Consider the following 20,469-nt stretch of genomic DNA (forward strand, 5'->3'; position numbering starts at 1 on the left):
TATTTTTTGTCCCTCGGTTATGGGTTAAAAATTATATTAAATCAAAATATAAAAAACATTCTTTAAAAAACGAATGCTAAATATTAAAAGGTTCGACATAAAGCATTCTTTTTAATATCAGATTATTTTTATGGTAAATGATTTTTAGAACTTATTTGACATCTTAGAACCATTTTCGAAATAACGATCGGAAATATAATTTGTTAAATTTCCTTGAACCCTATAAACTACTTTAAAAAAAGTAAAATGTATTTTCTTATCTCCAAATAGAGATATGCGATGAAAAATTCCTTTGCATATAACGATTTCCTGGAAATTATCTTGAATCATAACAATTCCTTTGCATATAACGATTTCCTGGAAATTATCTTGAATCATAACAGCGTCTTCAGTGACCCCCAACATTTTTTGAACATGAAAGTAAGCTAGCTTCGGCAAGCGTAAGTTTATATGTATACCCTTGCAGGTTCAGGAATTAAAGAAAGATTTGTATGCAAAGATTACGATAGCTCCCAAGACAGTCGTCCGGTCCGACTTTTATATAATATAACTCGAAATTCTGAAATCTGAATTGCTGTGCCCCAGAGTAATATTTTCCCATTAATTTTCCTATTGTTTCTATGGCAGCAGTATGATGCCGTAGATCATAAAAGAGAATATGACAGAAACAACCAATCCAGAATTTTGTTTCCATTATAATGGGAAAAGTTATTTATTTATACGGTTCTTCGTAATTTGTAAGAGGTCAGGCCAATTCCAACTAATAAACTATGTGCAGTGGAAAAAAGAATGGGAAATGTTTCATTAAGAACGGTCAGACTCGCCTAGTAATGCCGATCAAGGGTCGAAAAAGCCTCCTTCACTGGAACTCCAATTCCACACCCTTACTAAAGTAAAAACACAGAGTTAAGTCTCTTGCTAATATCTTTTTCAACTTTATTTGTTTGGCTTCCTTTTTTAATTTTTTGTTTTTTGAATGTTGATACTCATGCTCATCAACATTTTGGATATGTAAAATACATTAAATAGGTCCTGGAAACAACTGCTTATTGAATGTTTACGAATAACAGCAACCACCTAGGTAGGAATACATGATTTATAATTCATTATATTTAGTATAGCTATAGCTTATGCGAAAATTGGTAATATTTACAAATGCTCTACACGTGTATAACTGATAGTTGTTGTAAAAACAAAGCACTCGCTTGGAAACGAAATCACTTCGAATAAATAAATAAAGTATAACTATAAATAGGTGAAAATTACATTTGGAAATTTGGCTAATGAGAGAGTTTAACACTAACTAGGCTGTATTTTGTAGATCATATTTACACATAATTTAGATTCCATACTTTAAAATAAATACAACAGAATATTACAAGAATACTTGCGAAAACCAAAAGCTCGATGGGCTTTCCATTTTGCAATGCTTATGGTTGTAGGAGAGGGTTTTTGCTTTAGGTAATAATACTTAGTTTATAGTACAATTAGCTAGATGCGATTTTGATTCTACAATTCGCTGACTTACTAACAAGAAGGTCACAATTCAGAATATCAATACAATTTACTTTCTTTATAATGAGATGTAACCGATACATTTAATTCTCAAATGGAGATGGTAAGATTGTGAGTTTTTCGAGCCATGACAGTCTTTTTAGCAAGTAAGCGATTTTCGTTTTGGGGCCTTTGTAGCTTATGGCTTCCGTTTGATCTATAACTTTATGGTGGCGGCACGCGCTGCACTGGGATTGTCTCTGGTTGAGTTTTGGTTTCTGGGGGGTAGCAGTTCCTTCTGCGGCTACTTCGTGTCCATCAGGAGGAGCGATGCTCCGGTGTGGAGACAGTCTTCTGGTAGCAATTCAGATTGGCCGACATCCGGCCAAAGGCGGCGACCATGCGATTTGGCAGCCGGCTAAGTTGCTCCTGAAGATTGCCGGATCTGCCAGAAGCTCCTCCTGGCGCCGTGGTGACCTGCTGCAGCTGGGCCACCACCTCGGCATGCTGAACATACGAGACCCGTATCACCCCCTCGTCGTCGTCCTCGTCCTCCTCGCTGCCACTCTCCACATCCTCGTAGTAGGTGAAGCCCACCTGCTGCTCCTCCCGCTATACATCGCCGTAGTACGGCACCGGTGTGTTCTGATCGATGGGCTTGACGCGCAGCTTCTGCTTGTAGTGGTACTCCTTGAGGTAGCTCTTCAGCCGGCCGGGCAGCTCCAGCTGGTTGATGCCATCGTAGCTGGTGTTGGTGACGATGGTGGCCCGGGACAACTGCTGCAGGGAGAAGGTCTGTCTCCGGTGGAGGGGCATCGTCAGGCAGGGCTCGAAGAACATCACGCAGGCGGGGTCCTTGTAGTGCTCCAGCAGTCCCGTCACCGTGGGCGCCGTGAACACACACGGATCATGGCAGTCGAAGCTGTAAAAAAGGATGGGATATGGTTAGTTTGGGGATTATCTTGGGAAAAGGTGTCTTTAAAAAATATATTCTAGTAACCTATCAAGTTTCTTAACTAAAAAAATAATACCTCATTATTTTGTTTAGCAAATCTAATAAACATATATTTCATATTTAAAACTTTTAACGAGTCTGGTTTAAATCCAAATCAACTGCACTACGCATCAAAGCTTTTTGAAATTTACCAATTCCAAGTAGAAATGAAATTATAATGAACTCATTTAATATTAGAATATTAATGATGCCATCAAAATTGTTTAATCTAAATTCCGAAGAATTTCAATGTTCCATTGACCTGCACATGCATGAATTAATCTAATAATGAATGAACACCCAAGTTGGCTTTTCAGGGGAAATGCGATCGGGGAACTTCCAGAAGATCACCCCAGATAAGGACGAGTGCTCACCTGAACTTGTGGCCGCTCTGCTCGATGCGGGCGTGCAGGGATCTGCCGTATTTACGGAATGTGACCGAGAAGAGGAACTCCTCCTGGGCGGAGTCGCGGAGCAGGAAGGTGCCCTCGGGCTTGCCCTCCAGCAGGTGCTCCGCCTCATAGCGATCCATCTTGCCCCAGTAGAAGCTGCTATTCGTGATCTTCTCCAGATCTGGAACCAGGCAGTGCATGAAATCGATTTGCGAGTGTACGGTCATGTTGCGACCTCCGAGTGCGGGATTGCCCAATACGCCTGGTATTCCGGGGGCGGGTGCCGACGTGGGGGGGCGTGGCTGGGGCGGAGTCTGAGGCGGTTGGGGGGCGGCGGACTCGGTGACCACTGTGACCCGGTTGCCATTGGGCGACTCGACCACAAAGCGTGGCGACGTTATCCTGATGATCACCTGGTGATGGTGATGACTCGCATCCGAAACGGCCACGGAATTCCTCTTCCTTTGGCTCTGCATCCGATGCTGGGAGGTCCCACTCGATGAGCCCAAAGTGGGCGGGGTGGAGCGGCGATCCGCTGTCCGGGATTTACGCGGTACCGTCGCCACCGCCCCGGAGTCCTTCTTATTGCTCACTGAATTGCTGCTCGGCAGCATGTCCCTCAGTCCTCGGAAGGCATCGCGGCACTTGCACTTGCAGCATCGCCGCTTCGAGGATCCGGATGCGGATCCGGCGGATGAGGATGTTGAGGATGTTGTCGCGCCCATGGATAGTGTCTTACTGCTGCGACTCCGGCAGCAACTGTTGCTATTATTGCTTCTGGAAACTGATTTTGGAAAAAACAATTTATGATTAATTTGGTTCACTTTAAATTTGATGAGATTTATTTTGATTCTCTTTAAATCTGAATGTCTCGGGCACAGTGAGAAATTTATTGCTAAATTTTAGTTTTTTGTTGGTGTTGGTGTTCAAATAAATTTTATATTATTCACTGATCTGATAAGAGTGTTTCACTCTGTGCGGTTTTTTGTTATTCCAATACAAGTTTGTTCATTGATTTTTCCGTTCATTAATCATAGATTTATGTTTCTTTAAGCACACGCAGTCATTAAACTGATTAGATTCGGATTTTTATTTCTTTTGGTTTTAGTATACTACAAAAATATTAATCTAATGGGTTTTTTGGGAATAGTGTATTATAATGTTGGAAATCACGTCATCACTAATCGATTTGTAGTTCATCATTTTTAAATATATATAAGTAGCCGCTTTATTTAAGTACACACAATAATTAACTGATTTTTGTATTTTTTTTTTAATGCACTGGAAAAATATTGATCTAATGGAGTGCTTTAGGGTTCTCTAGATAGATACTTTAAAAATCCAAAAATTAATATGCGTCATACAAACACTTGTATTTTTCTTTAAGTACTTTTTTGAAAGACACTAATATTTTTATCTCCTTTGGGCAATAATATTTTTTTTATAAAAGCAAAGCTTGAGGAATTTTTTGTTGTGCACTCCTGAATTCAAAGAGAATCTTCTCTTTTCATTTTAATTTGTTTTTAATAGACTAAGCAAATGTTGATTTAATGTAATGTAATGTTGTAGGGTATCCAACTTTTATGTGTGCAATGTCATCATCACTAATAGTTTTAGGTTTAAATGTATCATAATTTTAAAATTTTAAAACCAAGTGGAACATCACACAAAAATTGATTCTTTAAGTACTGAGTAATTTGCCTTTTTAGAATTACACTAATATTTCCGAGAATTTTCATTAATTAGCAACTAATTGTTTTTATAAAATCAAAAATCGTAGAATTTCTCGCTGTGCACTTCTCGAATTAAAGAGAAACTCTCTTGTATTTATTAATTTATTTTTGCCCACCTGGCTTGCTAGTGTGTTGCGTTCCCGCCGACAACATATTGCTGACTGGCAGCGACTCGAGCACTTCGCAATACTCGACGACTTCGGCCTCGTGGTTTTGGTGGATGTTGCTGTTGCTGTTGCTGTTGCTGCGACGCCGACGCAGCAGCGACTCATCGAAATCGTCGTCGTCGTCGTCTTTCACAGGGTAGTTGGTGTTGCTGATGGGCCTGATGTTGCTGCTGGGACTGCTGTTGCTGTTGCCGTCGTGCAATTGTAACGAACTTATCGCAGCGCCGACGCTTCCCGCTAAATTGTTATTATTCACGGGCTGTCTTTCGTTTTTGGGCGCTTCCGTCGAACTGCCAGCAGTTCGATTCGTCACCACGCCCACTTCCCCATTGCCGCCCTCCAGCGTCACATTCACAATCTGCCCATTTGCATTTAGCGTGTCCGCAGACACCGAGGCGTCTGTGGCACCCTCCACCTGCACCACGTCCTCCTCCAGGTGACTTGCCACCTGACCCGCTGCATTGCCGTTCTCCATTTTGGCCAACTGGATTTTAATTATGATCTGACGCACTTCCGCCGGCGATGTGACGGACGTGGCCTCCGTGATGATCTCTTCCAGCTCCTCCTCGTCCAGACCGATCGTCGTCTCCACTAGTGCTGCGGATTCCCTGGGGCTCGAACTCGCGGGCAGATCGCTCTTATCCTGGCTATTGGCGCGTACAGAGGGCTTGCTGAGATAATGGCCCATTGGAAGGTCTATAGGTTTTTGGGGTGGGCTTTTTCCGGTTGCTTCTGGAATGATAAAATAAAAAAGATTTTACGTTAGTTTTATATTTTAAAAGAAATTAGGGAATATTTGATGGATTGATATAAGAGTAAAGGCAGTAGAAGCGGAATTTTTGATGTCTGTAGAGTATATTACTTTGGGTAACTATTACCTTGTAAGAGAAGAACCCCCGTTGATCTCAACTTAATTATTGACTAGCTTAGTTAGCATGTTTCGTTTTCAATATTAGCTCATTGGACATTTCGCAAGATCCAGAAATAGCCGGGAGCTGAGTGAAACGAGTTTTGCCCAGTTTCCCCGGGCGGCGTGTGAAATGTCTTGACCTACAGCAAAGAACCACTTGGTGGGGGCTTCACCAGTGCATTAATTACCCACTTAGACTGGCGGAGAAGTTCACCAATTCTCCAGTGGCAAAGGGACTCGTTCGTTCTCCGGTCAAATGGGCAATTAAACGCTATTGTCTAACTACTGATTAATGGTATTCCCCCCAGCTGATCTTCTGGGAGATATATGTATGCGTATATCCCCCGCAAACTGACTCATCCAGGGAGGGATCTGGGGATCTCGTCATGCAGATGAGGACGATAAACAATGGCATTCCAATCCCACGCATCAATTTCCCCCCAGAACAGCAAGTACATACGCACAAATACACAGCAATTTGTAATGGGCTCATCCTATTTTTAGATACTCGCCCATGGAGAGCTGATGAAATCAATGTGGAAAGTAAGTACACACCACGCCATGCACGTAGTGCCCCCCACCAACCTCAAAAACCCCACATTACATGTGACTGAGTTCTGGGTCAAGTTGGCTTATCTCTATTACTAGAAAACCCGAAACAGGCGCCAACAGTAAGCAGTCATTCAATGTAAATCTGTTATTATTCACTGGTAAATTCAGCTTAATTCGTGGGCATGTCATTTTGTCAGCGGGGGAAGTGGATTTCCGCTGAGTAATTGAATTCGCGCACCGACAAGTCCTTATCGCCCATCATCATATCAACAAGGTGCGTCATCTAGTTCCGAAGTTGGCCATATAAAAAGGAGCTAAGGTACGGTTTATACTATATACTGAGTCATCTTTTAGTGGTGGAAATTCTAGGTAGTTACCCGAAATCGCGTAATATGACTGACTACGACTATGAGCAATATCACTGCGGTTTCTTAATCGAATTCTGCAGGTGGCCGTTTCCCTTAATGGCGAAATAATTAGATCATTGGCCAATAAAACCTCGTCAGCGATCAGTCATGGTGTAGCCGCAGCAGTTATTCCAGGAATTCACTGAATCCTCTAACTTGGTGATTTTATGGGTATATGAAATGTATAAATTCAGAAGGGTTTTTTCCAGAATAAACATATGAAAGAAATTCTTGACGTGACTTTAAAAATATACACCAAATTTTAAATTATTTTGAGTTCTCGGAAATTCATAAATATTTTTAAATAAAGAAATCTGGACGTTATGATTTATATTGAATTGTGACTTTTTGACGCTCGAAATTATATTTAATTTTTATTTACTTAAAGCTCAGTCAATTCTAAGAATGGTTGTTAGGCAGAAATGTGTAAAATAATATTTTAAAAAATGTACACTTCCGGAGGAAGCATCATTCAGTTTATGTTTTTGATTAATCTTAGCTACAAATAAAACAAAACATTTGCAAATGTTACTTTTTAGCTTATAAGAATACTAACATTTTTTGGTTCAGTATCACTTTATATAAAATTGGTTTAAACATAAATTATTAATTACAAAAATTTGTATTCGGTATTTGGAACTGCAATATGAGTACAACCTCTTAGAAGCTTACATATAATTTATTGATGATCGACGCTAATACTCTTCTACATTGCTTCTAATCTATCGCGAAATTCTGAAGTGAGTTTGGCAAGAGTAGGGCCCTTAAATAAGCAAGTACTTTCCAATAAAACACGTCTTGTTTTGGCCATAAATTCAATCTTCGCACTAACGATTAAAATCGCGCTGTTTATGTGAACTTAATCAAGATTGTTTATCGCAGCGAATAATTTAAAATTACCAAGAACAAGGCCGCGATATGTAATCATAGAAGTACATACATCGGGGCAGGACTTAAACGGAAATAATGTTTATCAATTCTGGGAACCATGGGCAATTGCAGTGAGGAATTTTGCAGAAATCCCCAGCTAATGTTCATATATAATTCGATTTGATTTGGTGTGGGCCAAATAGGGAATTCGCTGGAACAATGATGGCAGGCAAACGTTTATCTCTTTAAAGTTATCGACAGTTGTTCGACCTCCTCAGCTGCTATCAACCCTGAACGATTTCCACGGAATTCCCTAGTGTTAATCACCTAACGAGCCGCATACACATTTGTACAATATGATGGCATGTATGTTTGGGCCTAATCAAATAGTACAGAAAACATTGTCGAACAATCCAGGCAATTAACAGTGCATATGTATATTTTCACAACTTTTCCCAAAAAAAAAAATGGAAGGGAAAATATTAAAGTTACTTCCCGGAAATGCGACCCACAAACAGTAAACAGTCAAAATTGCAGCTTTTTAACGAGAATTGAAAAATTATAAATTAAGTGTTTTAGCTGGAAAACGACATGTGTGGGGGCACTGCCGTTCAAATTATAGAGTGTCCGATGGATAATGAGGCCCCCCAGCCATTCAATTCGTATTCACCGTTGGCCTGAGTGAGTCTAACGGTAATTTGCACACTTTTATAGATACAGATACTTTTCCATACACGATTCCATGCCGCACGTGCTACAGGCAATTTATTGCACTCAAATCGTACGATTTTATCGGGTGAGTAATCAATACATTCTGGCTAACGTATGACACGATCGTTTGCCTTTAACCGCAGATTATTATTATATTTTCCCTAACCGAGAGACTCAGGGGCTACGGCAACCTTTGCTGTATATTTACGACTATGATGAAATACAAAAAGAGTGACTTGAACTCAAGATTCAACTTCAGATTCCAAGAGACCCGCATGAGACAGCGGCAGGCCAGTAACAAAATTTTTCAATGGAAATACAAAACTGAAACGGCAGATAAACCGCCGAACTCGGGATTAACAAGAGGGACTGGATCGGCTTGGATAAATACACTGGAAAAATAGAAAAGGCTTAAGGAGAAACCGATCTGAAATCAGAGGGTTTTAAATTTAGTCTAGGTATTTTTGGTTTCCTTTAAATATTATAGACTAAATATGAAATAATGTTAATAATCTTGTAATTAAAATAAATATTTGGTGGGGGTTATATCCTCCACTCGTATTAAATAGCATGTGTAATATCTTTTTTATTCCACAGTTAAAATTTCCACTACAAATTTTTTTTATGTCCCCCCACACTAAAATTCTGGATCCGCCACTGTTCGGGACCTTCCATAATAATACTTTGGGAACTATAAGGAAAAAACAGAATGGCAAAGGATCTGAAAAATAAGGATTCCTTAAAAGTGTTTTACAATCTACTAAACATTTAATATAAGACATATATAATATTAAGAAATTAGCTATATTAATCTTTAAAATGATATCAACCATTTTTTTGAATTAGCTATTATTTTCGCTCAGTGCACATGGAGGGTATCCGTAGGTAGGACAAGGCGTTCCATGAGTCACTCAGACAATGAGTAGCAGCAGGCTGTCTGAGGGACCGAAACTCCGGGTGAACTAACACACCACATACAACCTCGTGCATTCTTATCGGCCGAGTGTTTCGAGGGCTCGTCGAGCTGAACTTTTTCTTGGCTCTCCGCTCTTTACATTTAGTTTTATTTGTATTCCACTCTTTCCAGTTGCCACGCGGAGCCAGCGAGCAGCTGAAGTTTTTCTGCGCCGTTGCAGACAATGCGAAATTTCGTCAGAAATCCAAATGCGGATAATGATCTAATACATAACTTGTTCGGGGTAAAAATGTTGATAAATGTAGCCGGGCGGGACGGATGGGCATGGGAGAAAGAAAGCCAACAACTCAAAGTGGTTTGAATGGCTAATAAGGGACTCCGACTGCCTCTAATGAACGGGGGGATTCACCCCCCTCAAAATTTCAGTGGAAAATTATGCAGAATATAGAACAATTTAAGCAGAATTGTGGATTCAAAAGGGGAGCAGGAAAAGTAATTTTATTTGCATTACTTACAAATTAAAATGCAAATTGTGTATCTAAAAATAGGCAAACTGTTTAAATCCAAAAAGGTTTCGTTAAGCCACATTTAAATGAATATTAATTTTTCTTACGAACCATACATATTTATGTATAATCGTTTAGATAATTTAAAATAGTCAGGGGAATCCCAAAAGGTGTACAGTTTTTAGAGAGAAAAAAAATATACAAATCAATACTGAGAAAGGGTTGGGTTACAACAATGAGCTCATACCAGAATTGCCAATTTGTAGCTGGGTGTTTCTTTCCCAAGTCCAAACAATCCAAATCCAATCTTATTATCTGTATGTGAATAATTTTCGTACCGCGCCCCGTCGTCAAGGCCCGTTATTAAAAAACCATTTGGGGCCCGGACACTTGAAATGAGTTTTTGTAACCTTCTCAGCAACTTGGCCAACAACAACTTAGTCATGGCTTAGCTGCCTGTCCCACTGTATGTATTATGTTTTACGCAGAAATTGTCACAACAAAGCAGCAAAGCAAAAGCAAAAGCAGCAAAAAGCAGCATGAATTGCGGTCAACGGGGCGAATGGGGGACGGAATGTGGGCTAGTGCAAAAAAAAGCGAACCACACAAAGGAGCACAAGTCAGAAGTCGAACTAATATATATATACTCTATACATTATAGATTATATTACCAAAAAAAATTCCTTAACATTATAATATGTTATAGGGAAAAATGGTTTAAAGTATTTACCATATTTTTGCTTTATTAATATATATTATATCTATGTATCTATTAAAAAAAAAATATTTTTATATTTTTACTAAAAGAAATTATACATTTAAAAGTCAATCATACAACATTAATAGTAATAATGATAATGAGTAATAATAACTTAAACATTAATGTACATCTAAAACTCCAAGCCTTTTTAATTTTCTTAAAATTTAACTACCGTGGGAAGAGTGTTATTATTAGTGTTAAAGTATTTACCATCTTTATACTTTATCTACATATGTATGTATCTATTAAAAAAAATATTTTTTTAACTTTACTAAAAAAATTATAAATTTAAAAGTAATAAATAAAACCTTAATAGTAACAAGTATAACGCTTAAACATATTCATATGAGACCCCAAGCTTTTTTTTAATTTTTTAAAAATGTAACTACCGCGAGACATGCTAACAATATGGTCACGAATGTGTCATAAACTTCGAAAAAAATTGTATTTATTGCAAAATTAGTGAAAAATTCGATAAACCCTGTTGCCAAGTCAAGGAAACTCCCGATGAGAAGAAACCTCAACAACAATGAAAAAGCCAGCGACTCAGAAGCGAAAAATCCGCGGGGCAGAGGCGAAGGATTTTAAAGCGAATTCAATTACTTTTTGTTGCTGCCGACGTCGCATCTTTTTTCTTTCCATTTTGTTTTGCATTTACTGGGAATTCGCAAATGAAGTTCGCTTGAAAATAAAATCACATGCAAAGCGGAGCAGTAAAGTGCCAAGAAACTGGAATGGGGATGGGGTGGAGACCGCTTCTCCCGCGGCTTCGGGTCTGGGGATCCTGAGAAAGTGTATTTCATTTTGATATATTTTTTCGCAGGAAAATTGAAATGAGATTTATTACGCTTTGGGCACTCGGATTCGTAATTTGCCCATTCATTGCTCTACGGGTAGGAAATGCGAAAAATAAACAAACGCTTCTCATCAAGGCGATTCGGCACTCAAACTGACATACATATGTACATATATGGAACTTTAATTAGCGTTTCCAGTAAAATCGCATGGGGCACGAGCTAAACAAAGTTCGAGACTGATTATATTCGACGGGTCGTCTTTTGGAGGCCTTAGAGATACAATATCTCCATTGACGCAGGAATCATTCTGTTTATATTACGCTTACGCTCGAATTTCTTATCTGGCCTCTCTCTCACTTTGTTATGACGAGCAGGTGGGAAAGAGAGGTTGTGATTATCTAGGCCCGAAAACGATAATAACGAATATAATAATATTAACATTTAATGTGAAAAGAGGCGATTTCTTGGAAATTCGCACACTGCGAACGGGCTTCTCCATGATAAATCCATCGCACCACCACATACGGGTGGGAAAAATTCCTGGAAAATATGCACACGGTACTCACATGATGGTGAAGTCATGGAGTTCTTCTGTCTGTGTGCGGTTTTCTGATTAAACGAAAGCACTAACAAAATTCAACTTAATTCAGGTCCGCTCCAGGTCCGGGTTAGGCTCAAATGATTTTTTTTTTCGTTTTTTGTTCTGGCCAAAATAAAAAGATGGTTTCCCTAGATACTTTTGTGCCGCCGGGTTTGGGTTCCTTGAGTCTGGGTTGAGCTGAAGTTATGACCATGAGCTCACAGAACTTTTGTTAAGGAAAGTAACGGAACACGAACTATACACATTCATATGTATATATACATACATATATATGTGTATATATATTACACGTGTGCGAGATTTGTTTTGGTAGCTTTATGATATCATAATCGTATTATCTTGAAAGTTGGCTCACAGATACGCTGAAATCGTGAATAACTTTGATAAAGGTTTTTGAACCTATCATAAAGATTAGTTTGCCTCGAAAAGGTTGTTATATGAATGGTAAATAATGTTGTTTATTTAAAAGTCAGGGAGATTTCTAAGCAATAGAAATGGTAATAATGTAGATCTTAAATCTTTGGGATTAAAGTGTGGTTACTTAAGCAAAAGTCTGAGAAAAAGTATCAAAGAATTTAAGATAATGTTGTTTTAATCCTCAAGATACACAGTTTAGAATTTCTTTAGTTGCAAAGTACACTTATTCACTTTTTATTTATCACCAAAATTATTGTTGGGGTAGGTTTATCACTAAAAACGTGACTGTGTTTCTTGTACTATTTTCAAACCATCAATTTTAATTAAAAGTATTAATGTTCTACCTGCTTTTAGCTTCGAGCTGATTTCTTAACTGAACTATCGAGCAGGTAACGTGTCATTTTATTCACCGACACGGCAGCTAACAATGGGTCGTAAACGTGATTGATTAAATAGTTTTAAATTTAGCGATTACGAAATCAGCTATCTGAAGAACTGAATCGACCTTTGCGAGAACGTAGTCAGTCCGACAATCTCGGGGAGATTACACAAGGCTCTGTACAAATTCATTGATAAATTACTACGAACCGCAAAATCAACACTAGACATACACACACCTTTGTACACAACCCAACACCCACTCACATGCACACTCGCTTATCAACAGAAACGTTTGCAAAGTTGAAACGAAACAAAATTCTTAGAACAATCAAAAGCATTTCGTTGGCTTTTCCAGGGAAAAGCAAATATGTATGTAGGTAACCATGGGGCGATTGGGCGATGGGGTGGTGGGTGGGTGTGGGTGGTGAGGGGGTGGCAGGCTGACATGCGCTGAGATAACGATAAAGACGAGGACAAAAACAACAACTGTGGGGTAAGGTCAAGTCGATATACATACGTACAATATCGTTATTATTGGCCATAACAAACAAACATGCTGCTAGTGTTACCGCTCAGGGACTTCAGATTTCATATTTCGAAACGCGGGCACAAACAGAGAATTTACATAAGCCCCACTTGAACTGGTTTTTGAGTTTAAGTTGCTTTGCTTATAAACAATATTTGGCTCAGCTTTATGTGGTAGGCAAACTTCCAAATGGGTTCACTATGGAAATTCAAAAACAATAGATCATATAATCAAAAAAAAATTCCATTTTGATGGAATATTCGTGTAACTCTAGTTGTAGTTACTAAAATATTCATATCCCATTATCATATATTAAAAATTTATGATTTTATAATTATACTTTGATTATAAAACACCTTGTAAAGCTATTTTTTAATAAAGTTAGATGGAATTTTTTTATGAGCTTTGTGCCGGAAATACCTTATAGATTTTCTGTATAGCCTTGCCAAATTGCAATGTAATTTCATGAGATTCTATATAATTGGTTTTCAATAGAAACACAGTTAAGTCAGAAAAATGCTTTCAGCAATGGAATTGTGTTTAGTGTAACTAAGATTATATATGGATTAAATTCTGGGGAAACCGAAGTGCTTAAGTACATGTACAAACTTATGGCAGCACTTTTGTGGCTTTATTTAGTAACGTAAATAACAACATGTGTGCCTGTGTTTTTCCGGTAATTGCAGTTCTCTATAAAACATCTCTATATTGGTACCCCCCCTGGTTTTCCTCTGTGAACCCACTCGAGATACACTCACACACTGACAATTGAGTGTTTTGCCCACATTTCACTTTTGGCATTGCGTTTCAATTGAACAAATTCACGCGAACAATTAACAATAAACGAACAAAATCAAATTTCCAACGAAAAATCTCGTCTAAAAAAATAAAGAAAAACAAACAATGGGATGAAAAAGGGAGAAAGGGGGTGGGGGTGAAAGCAGGAGGGCAATAATCTACCTATGATATAGTGATAGAGAGGGATATATAAAGCAGAGAGAGAGAGAGGGATAGGCGGTATTGTTGCTGGGCAGACAATTTGGCATTTTTTCGCAAGATCGCTTTCTCACTCACTCTTAAATGGCAGCCATCTCGCTCTAACTTTATACTGCACTTATCCCCTGTTCGAGAAACCATTTCACATGAAAAGCTATTAAAAAAAATTGAAAACGCTCTCAAGTTTAATACGAAAATTCAAGGAAATGAGCGGAAGAGGATGGTAAAAGCGGCTTCTACCAAGAATAATCAAAAAGTGCACACACACAACACACACACACACACAGCGAGAGGAACGAACGCAGACAACAACAATTTGACGCATTACAAACGAAGTTAATAACACCTTTTCTTATGAAGGGTACAACAACGGCGCGATGTTCCCATGTTCCCCTACCATTCTTCCTCTCTTTTAGCCACTTCCCTCTCCTCAACCGTTTGTTGTTGTACGGCTTCGGCCGAATTCAGCGGCTACACCTTTACATTTATACACCTTTAGCAAGAAGCCATGGCCAACAACAGAGGTCCAACAACAACAACGACGGAGATATGGTATGGGCCATAACAGCAGCAACCGGGTCTCGATATTAGTATTGGTGCGGCCCAGAGAACAGTGCAAGTACAGTGAAGACTGGGTGAAGAAGGAAGAACTATCTTAAAGTGTCACTAATATAAAGGTTTAATTTTGGCTTCTAGTCTACCTATCATATCTCTTAGCACCATCTCCAGATAAAAAGGGATTCCAATTTTAGGAAATCGTGTTATACATATAACACGGACTACTCCTGGGGTTACTTCGTTTTAAAAATAAGATACATAAGATTAATTTGATTTTATTTTTTAAGTAGGGATCTGGTTATCTAACATACGGTTTACGACAAAGAGTTGGAGTTTAGTTAATACTTTTGGCTCAACATGATGGTAAGGAAACTACTCTAGGTATTGCCTATAGTACTCGTTGTTCACAGCAAAAAAATTTCAAAGATACAAGTATTTTTTTGGGGCTTTTTTCGTTTAAAACACCAATGAATCTACTTTTTGTTCGTTTTTTGTTATTTTTATATTAAATATATGGTTTTAGCATACACAAAATAAATATAATAATCAATATGTTACTTAAATGTTAAAAAAAAACTGAATTTGTTTATGAATCACCAAGCAACAAATACTTTTGTGAGTGACTGTGTATAAATCTGGGACTATTTGTAGCCTTAAGATAGGCAGGGCTTTTTCAAAGAAAGGTTTAAAAAATATATTTCTAAATTAGTCTTTTTTTTTCTAGTAAAAAATAAATGCTTTCAGTTAAGATACATATATTCTACCAAACTATATGAAATGTAAGAAAAAGTTAGAAAAGCTATTGAGTTCTCTAGCGGAAATTCCCAACATGGGTTAATCGATACAAGTTGTGACAGCTCATGTTATCAGTGATATTTGATATGGTCATGTTTGTCGTGGGAAAACACCTAGTGGAATGCGGTTGTATATGTTTTCTTTAAGAGCATGACTTTAGCGAGGCTTCACTGTATCCGCATCTGCTCGTGCGCTCGCATCTGCATCTGTGTTTGTATCTCGGATCTGTCCGTGTGTCTCGGTTTTCGAGCCTGTGTGAGGGCCAGCTTCATTTCAGCTTGGCTTGCGGTGTTAAATGTTTGCAGCAGCATTTTTCATTCAATAGCCCGACCGAACAAAAACAACAACAGCAGCTGCCAACATCATCAAGCACACACACACACACGGGCGCACGAACCACGCTGTGTGTGTGTGTGTTTGGCTGGCCTGTGTATCTGTGAGAGTGCGAGTACGAGTATCTTTGTATCTGCTGGTTCGCTTTGGCTGTCTGTCACTTCTCAGAAATCGGTCTAAATTAGAAAATGCGTTTCTGGGAATTTCGTATCGCTCTTTCGGGCCCACAGAGCTCGGGCGAACATATAAATATATATATTGTAAATATATATTATAGCAGTGTAGACGACAATTCCCCTTACTCCCAGTTCGCGGAAAATATGCCTTTCCCCCAGTGAATTTATCAATGGCATTTGCAAATATTATATAGCGAATGGCAACTATTTTCTTTTGTAATTTATGCAAACAGCAAGCGTTTCGTGGAATTCCGCTTACCACAAAGTGATAAATATTTCTGGATTTCTTCAATTTACCTCTCTTTTGATTTGTTGGCTATTTTCGGTGTGCTGGTTACTTTTGGCTAGTTGGCAATTTGGTTAAACCGTAGTTTAAGCATATTTTAGTTTTGCTTTCACAGGTTTTTTTCTTTATTTTTCGACGTTATCTCTCTTTTAGGTGACACTCACACACACACACTCGCACACACCAATTGCACTTTTCGATCTGCGAAAGCACTGAACCGATTTTCCGCTCGATGGTGTGCAATTCCGTCAATTTGTGCAATTTCTCTCGACGAAACGAAAACGAAACACGCACGAATACGAAGAAGTATCTCTTCCCCGAAAAGTATCTGTATCTTTCGCCTTGCGTCCGCTTCGTTCCGTTTCTTCAGTGTGACTGCCGACGGAATTCGAATCGATACTGCGACCCATTAAAAATGCACTAAATGGGGACTGAATTAAGAAGACTAGCGGGTGGAAAACTCGGCTAAGCGAGCTAACGGTGTCTCCGAAAATGGTGGTGGTACTGGGTTCGCAACATCGCAATCGATTAGGAGAACCGGGATCCATTCTCAATGTGCATGATATAAACTTTATTTTTGTTTTACAACGATCCAAAGAATTATTATTGCCACAGAGATGATTTAGTCGATAATATCGACGCCTTAACACATTTTCCAACACTGGTATTACGTGTTGGGAACTTCCTTACTTTATTGGGGAAAAAAAACCTGTTGGTAATTTTAATTATAAATTAATTATATTATATTATTATATATATTTATAATTTCATTCCCTAATATTCTACATTAAAATAATAATATTAAGAGAAGGTCAAAATTGTAGACCATTCTCATGTCAGATTTTTTCATATTTCCAATGGCTTTTAGAATAGGAGCCCAAAACTGTACTTCTATATTCCATAACGTGAGTTATAGGATCCCGATTTTCATGTGTGATACCTCTATGAGTTTGTGGTTGAAATCTCTTATATTCTACATTTAAATATTTCATTTTCAAGAGGATCAAAATTTTAGCCCGTTCTCATGTCCGATTTTTCCGTACTTCCAGAATGGGAACCCCAAACTGCACTTTTAAAATCCATAACTTTAGTAATTTGATTCCGATTTTCACGTGGAATACCTCTATGAGTTTATGGTTAAATTCTCTTATATTCTACATTGAAATATTTAAATTACAAGAGGGTCAAAACTTTGACCCATTTTTATGTTCGATTTTTCAATATTTCCAATGGTTTTTAGAATGACAACTGAAAACTGCAATTCTAAATCTCGCAACTTGGGTTATTGGTCCGATTTTGATGTGGGAAGCCTCTATGAATTTGTGGTTAAATTCCCTCATGTTCTAGATTAAAATATTTATTTTAAAAGAGGGCAAACTTTTAGTCCATTCTCATGTACGATTTTTTCGTATTTCCAATGGCTTTCAGAATGGGAAACCAAAACTGCACTTCCCGGTTACAATGTGGGATACCTCTATGAGTTTGTGGTTGAAATCTCTAATATTCTACATTTAAAACTAATTCCTAGGTATTTGAATCCCGTTTTAATTAAGTTAGTGGTTGAATTTTATAATATTTTATATTAAAGTTTTTCTTTTTAACGACCAGTTAAATAAGTTATAAAATCCGTCAACACCATGCCACCTTTGTGGTGCTACCAACAGCAAAAACAACAACTACCTGATCAGCTCCAACCATCCCCCGGGCAGTAAAGGATATGGCAGAATCAAATCAACCACCTGCCAATTCTTTAAAGTATTCATTTTAGTTTCAATGGCTATATATGCGCCCCCTTTTCCACAATTTTTGTTTGAAAATATTTTTACTTAAGTGGATTCCCAAAAGTATTCTTGAGCACAACACAATAAAAATGAGTACAGAACCCTAAAACACCGATTTGATGCCCACAAACTGAAAAGCAAAGGAGACCAAATTTTCAAAGTCCTGTTTTTGGAATAACTTTTGAACGGATCCTCCGATTTTTAGGCATGGTAATATAAGTCGTTACCCGTTCTTACTCGTCGGAAAATATGTTACAGTTAGAAGGAAGCGTTTCCGTCTCTTAAAAGTATATAAATTCTCAGGATCCAAATCGATCAAACCATGATCTTGGGATCTTTGGGATAAAGCATACCGAGGGCTTTCCTTTTAAGTTTAGGAACAGGTTTTGAAGTAGAAATTTGTTTATTAACAACTTTTGAAAACAATAAGCCATCAACTCAATTTATATCACAAAGGTTAACTAACCCCAACTCCTTAATAGTCTCCGAAGACGCCAAGGGATTCGGCTCGCTGCAGGGCCCACTTCTGGTGGTCATTCAAAAACTTCTGCGAAAAAATGGCGTCCATCTTGCGCTGCTTGAAGGCCTCGTCCTGCATGTTCTCAATGCTGTTGTCCTGGGCCAGTTCCTTGGGCATGGTGATCATGGGCAGAAAGGCGAACAAGCCGAAGAGCCCGTAGGTTTCGCGGCTGCGCAGTTCGTATTGCAGGTCCTCGAAGGTGGGAATGTCCTCGAAGCGGGCGTACTCCAGAGCGTCCTTGAAGGCGGCGTAGTAAACCTTAATGAGATCGTCGCGGCGCTCCTTTAGCAACTCCAACTTAATGCTAGTGTTTAGGAAGAAGTTGAGATCGCATGCTGGACTACCGTAAAAGCTCAGCTGGAAGTCCACAAAGATAGCACGTGTGGGAACCGCAGGCTCCAAAACCTTCTCATAGGCGTACATAAAGTTGTTGGTCCACATGTCACCGTGGTTGAGCACCACATATCGATCCCCCTTCTTTGGCTTGGCTGCAGCCACGCAAACGGACCGAAAGTTATCCAAAAGACGCTGAAGATTCTTGCTTATCTTCTCAAAACCGGACCAACCAGTGGTGCTTTTGATGAGACCCTTGAGAAAACCTCCAAACATTTCCTCAAAGGTATCGCTTTTCATTAGAGTCTCTTTGCTGAGCATGCCTCGGGTGTACTGCTTTACAATGGCCGGATCCTGTGAGATCAACAAAAAAAGAACTCAGGATGGTATATCAGGCTATTCCCCATTATTGTCATCCCTACCTTCTTGGCGAGAACCATGGATGTGGCATGGAACTTTCCCAGCTGCTGAAGAATCAGGGAGGCGTGGTTCCAGTCGAGACCTGCCTCTCGAGAGGCCACCTTGTAACCCTCCACTTTGAGGTCGCTGAAGACTATTGTCTGAACTGGAGTCTTCACAGAGTGATAGTATCTGAGGTATGATATGATAAATATGATAGGAGTTTTATAAGAAGCTTTCACCCACTTACTTAGCACCAAATGTGTCGCCACGACTCAGGATATCCAAACGGGGCAAGATATCGGTGTAGGTCTGCTTCTCTTTGATAAACACATTGACGTCCTCCAGAAACTGGGTGGCTTCACTTATCGGAATGGTCTTTACAATCACCGAGAGTACCTCTGTTGCCGCGGATTCCTTTCCATCGAGCCATTTTGCGAACTTGAGTCCAACCCGGTAGATAGCCGAGCAGTAGTTGTCCCCCGGATTGCTGCCCCACTCAAAGTTGACTTCCTTCAGAGTCACCTTCGACTCCCTCAGACCCTCTTCGAGGGTATCCGTGAAAAACTGCTCGTTCAGATACTCTGGCACCGAGATCTTCTGTTCGTTTTTTATAACCACCATTTTTCTTGTTTTATTATCCGTGCGACCCTATACCGCTTGCGTTCCGGAGAAAACTAATTTAACGGCGGTGTAGAACTTAGCCTTTTATATTTGTTCGAGATAGTGTTTGTCTTCTGGGGAACATTTCTACGACAATGCCAAGCTTTTAAAACGACCGTGTGGTCGTTGAAAAGTACCGTGGTTCTGTTTGATTAGAATTTCCTTGAGTCTAACATATGAATTTTTATTAGATGCTACATTAAAAAATATTTTAAGTTGCTAATATTCACCGCTCTTGTTTCTTAAAATTTTAAGGATCTCTCTTTTAAAATCTCTAACAAACAAAAAGTAACCCAAAAGCAATTGCTGTTAGATTTTTTTCCGACTTTTAGCTAGTTACACACTTTTTTGCACAATACACAAGAAGTCTTTTAACAATTTCTTAGGTAATGGTCTACATGTATAAGATATACCCCATAAATCGCAAAAAATACCATTGATGTACTCGCCAAGTGATGCTTTCTCCCTTCCATCTGTTACACAATTTTTAAGAAA

General features: G+C 38.9%; 2 protein-coding genes across 2 annotated transcripts; both read right to left on the reverse strand.

The window, feature by feature from the left end:
- Positions 1-911: 911 nt before the first annotated feature.
- LOC119547603 (putative mediator of RNA polymerase II transcription subunit 26) lies at positions 912-16,640 on the reverse strand. Its single transcript, XM_037854524.1, has 4 exons — positions 16,290-16,640; positions 4,730-5,512; positions 2,863-3,664; positions 912-2,416 (listed from the first exon to the last, which is right to left on the reverse strand). The coding sequence occupies exons 2-4, from the start codon at positions 5,466-5,468 to the stop codon at positions 2,107-2,109; spliced, it is 1,851 nt and encodes a 616-aa protein (XP_037710452.1). The 5' UTR covers positions 5,469-5,512; positions 16,290-16,640; the 3' UTR covers positions 912-2,106.
- A 1,803-nt stretch (positions 16,641-18,443) lies between these two features.
- LOC119546702 lies at positions 18,444-19,979 on the reverse strand. Its single transcript, XM_037853182.1, has 3 exons — positions 19,562-19,979; positions 19,335-19,503; positions 18,444-19,266 (listed from the first exon to the last, which is right to left on the reverse strand). The coding sequence occupies exons 1-3, from the start codon at positions 19,933-19,935 to the stop codon at positions 18,535-18,537; spliced, it is 1,275 nt and encodes a 424-aa protein (XP_037709110.1). The 5' UTR covers positions 19,936-19,979; the 3' UTR covers positions 18,444-18,534.
- Positions 19,980-20,469: the final 490 nt, after the last annotated feature.

The sequence above is a fragment of the Drosophila subpulchrella genome, chromosome 2L (assembly GCF_014743375.2).
Source record: "Drosophila subpulchrella strain 33 F10 #4 breed RU33 chromosome 2L, RU_Dsub_v1.1 Primary Assembly, whole genome shotgun sequence".
Taxonomy (NCBI): domain Eukaryota; kingdom Metazoa; phylum Arthropoda; class Insecta; order Diptera; family Drosophilidae; genus Drosophila; species Drosophila subpulchrella.

What these genes read in the sequence shown, in the direction of transcription:
- LOC119547603 (XM_037854524.1), bottom strand. Translation starts at nt 5,468, where the DNA reads ATGGGCCATTATCTCAGCAAGCCCTCTGTACGCGCCAATAGCCAGGAT. An exon ending in GCAACACACTAGCAAGCCAG is followed by an intron (nt 3,665 to 4,729) that starts GTGGGCAAAAAT and finishes TTCCAAAATCAG; the next exon opens with TTTCCAGAAGCAATAATAGC. An exon ending in CAGAGCGGCCACAAGTTCAG is followed by an intron (nt 2,417 to 2,862) that starts GTGAGCACTCGT and finishes CCTTTTTTACAG; the next exon opens with CTTCGACTGCCATGATCCGT.
- LOC119546702 (XM_037853182.1), bottom strand. Translation starts at nt 19,935, where the DNA reads ATGGTGGTTATAAAAAACGAACAGAAGATCTCGGTGCCAGAGTATCTG. An exon ending in GGCGACACATTTGGTGCTAA is followed by an intron (nt 19,504 to 19,561) that starts GTAAGTGGGTGA and finishes ATCATACCTCAG; the next exon opens with ATACTATCACTCTGTGAAGA. An exon ending in CCATGGTTCTCGCCAAGAAG is followed by an intron (nt 19,267 to 19,334) that starts GTAGGGATGACA and finishes TTGATCTCACAG; the next exon opens with GATCCGGCCATTGTAAAGCA.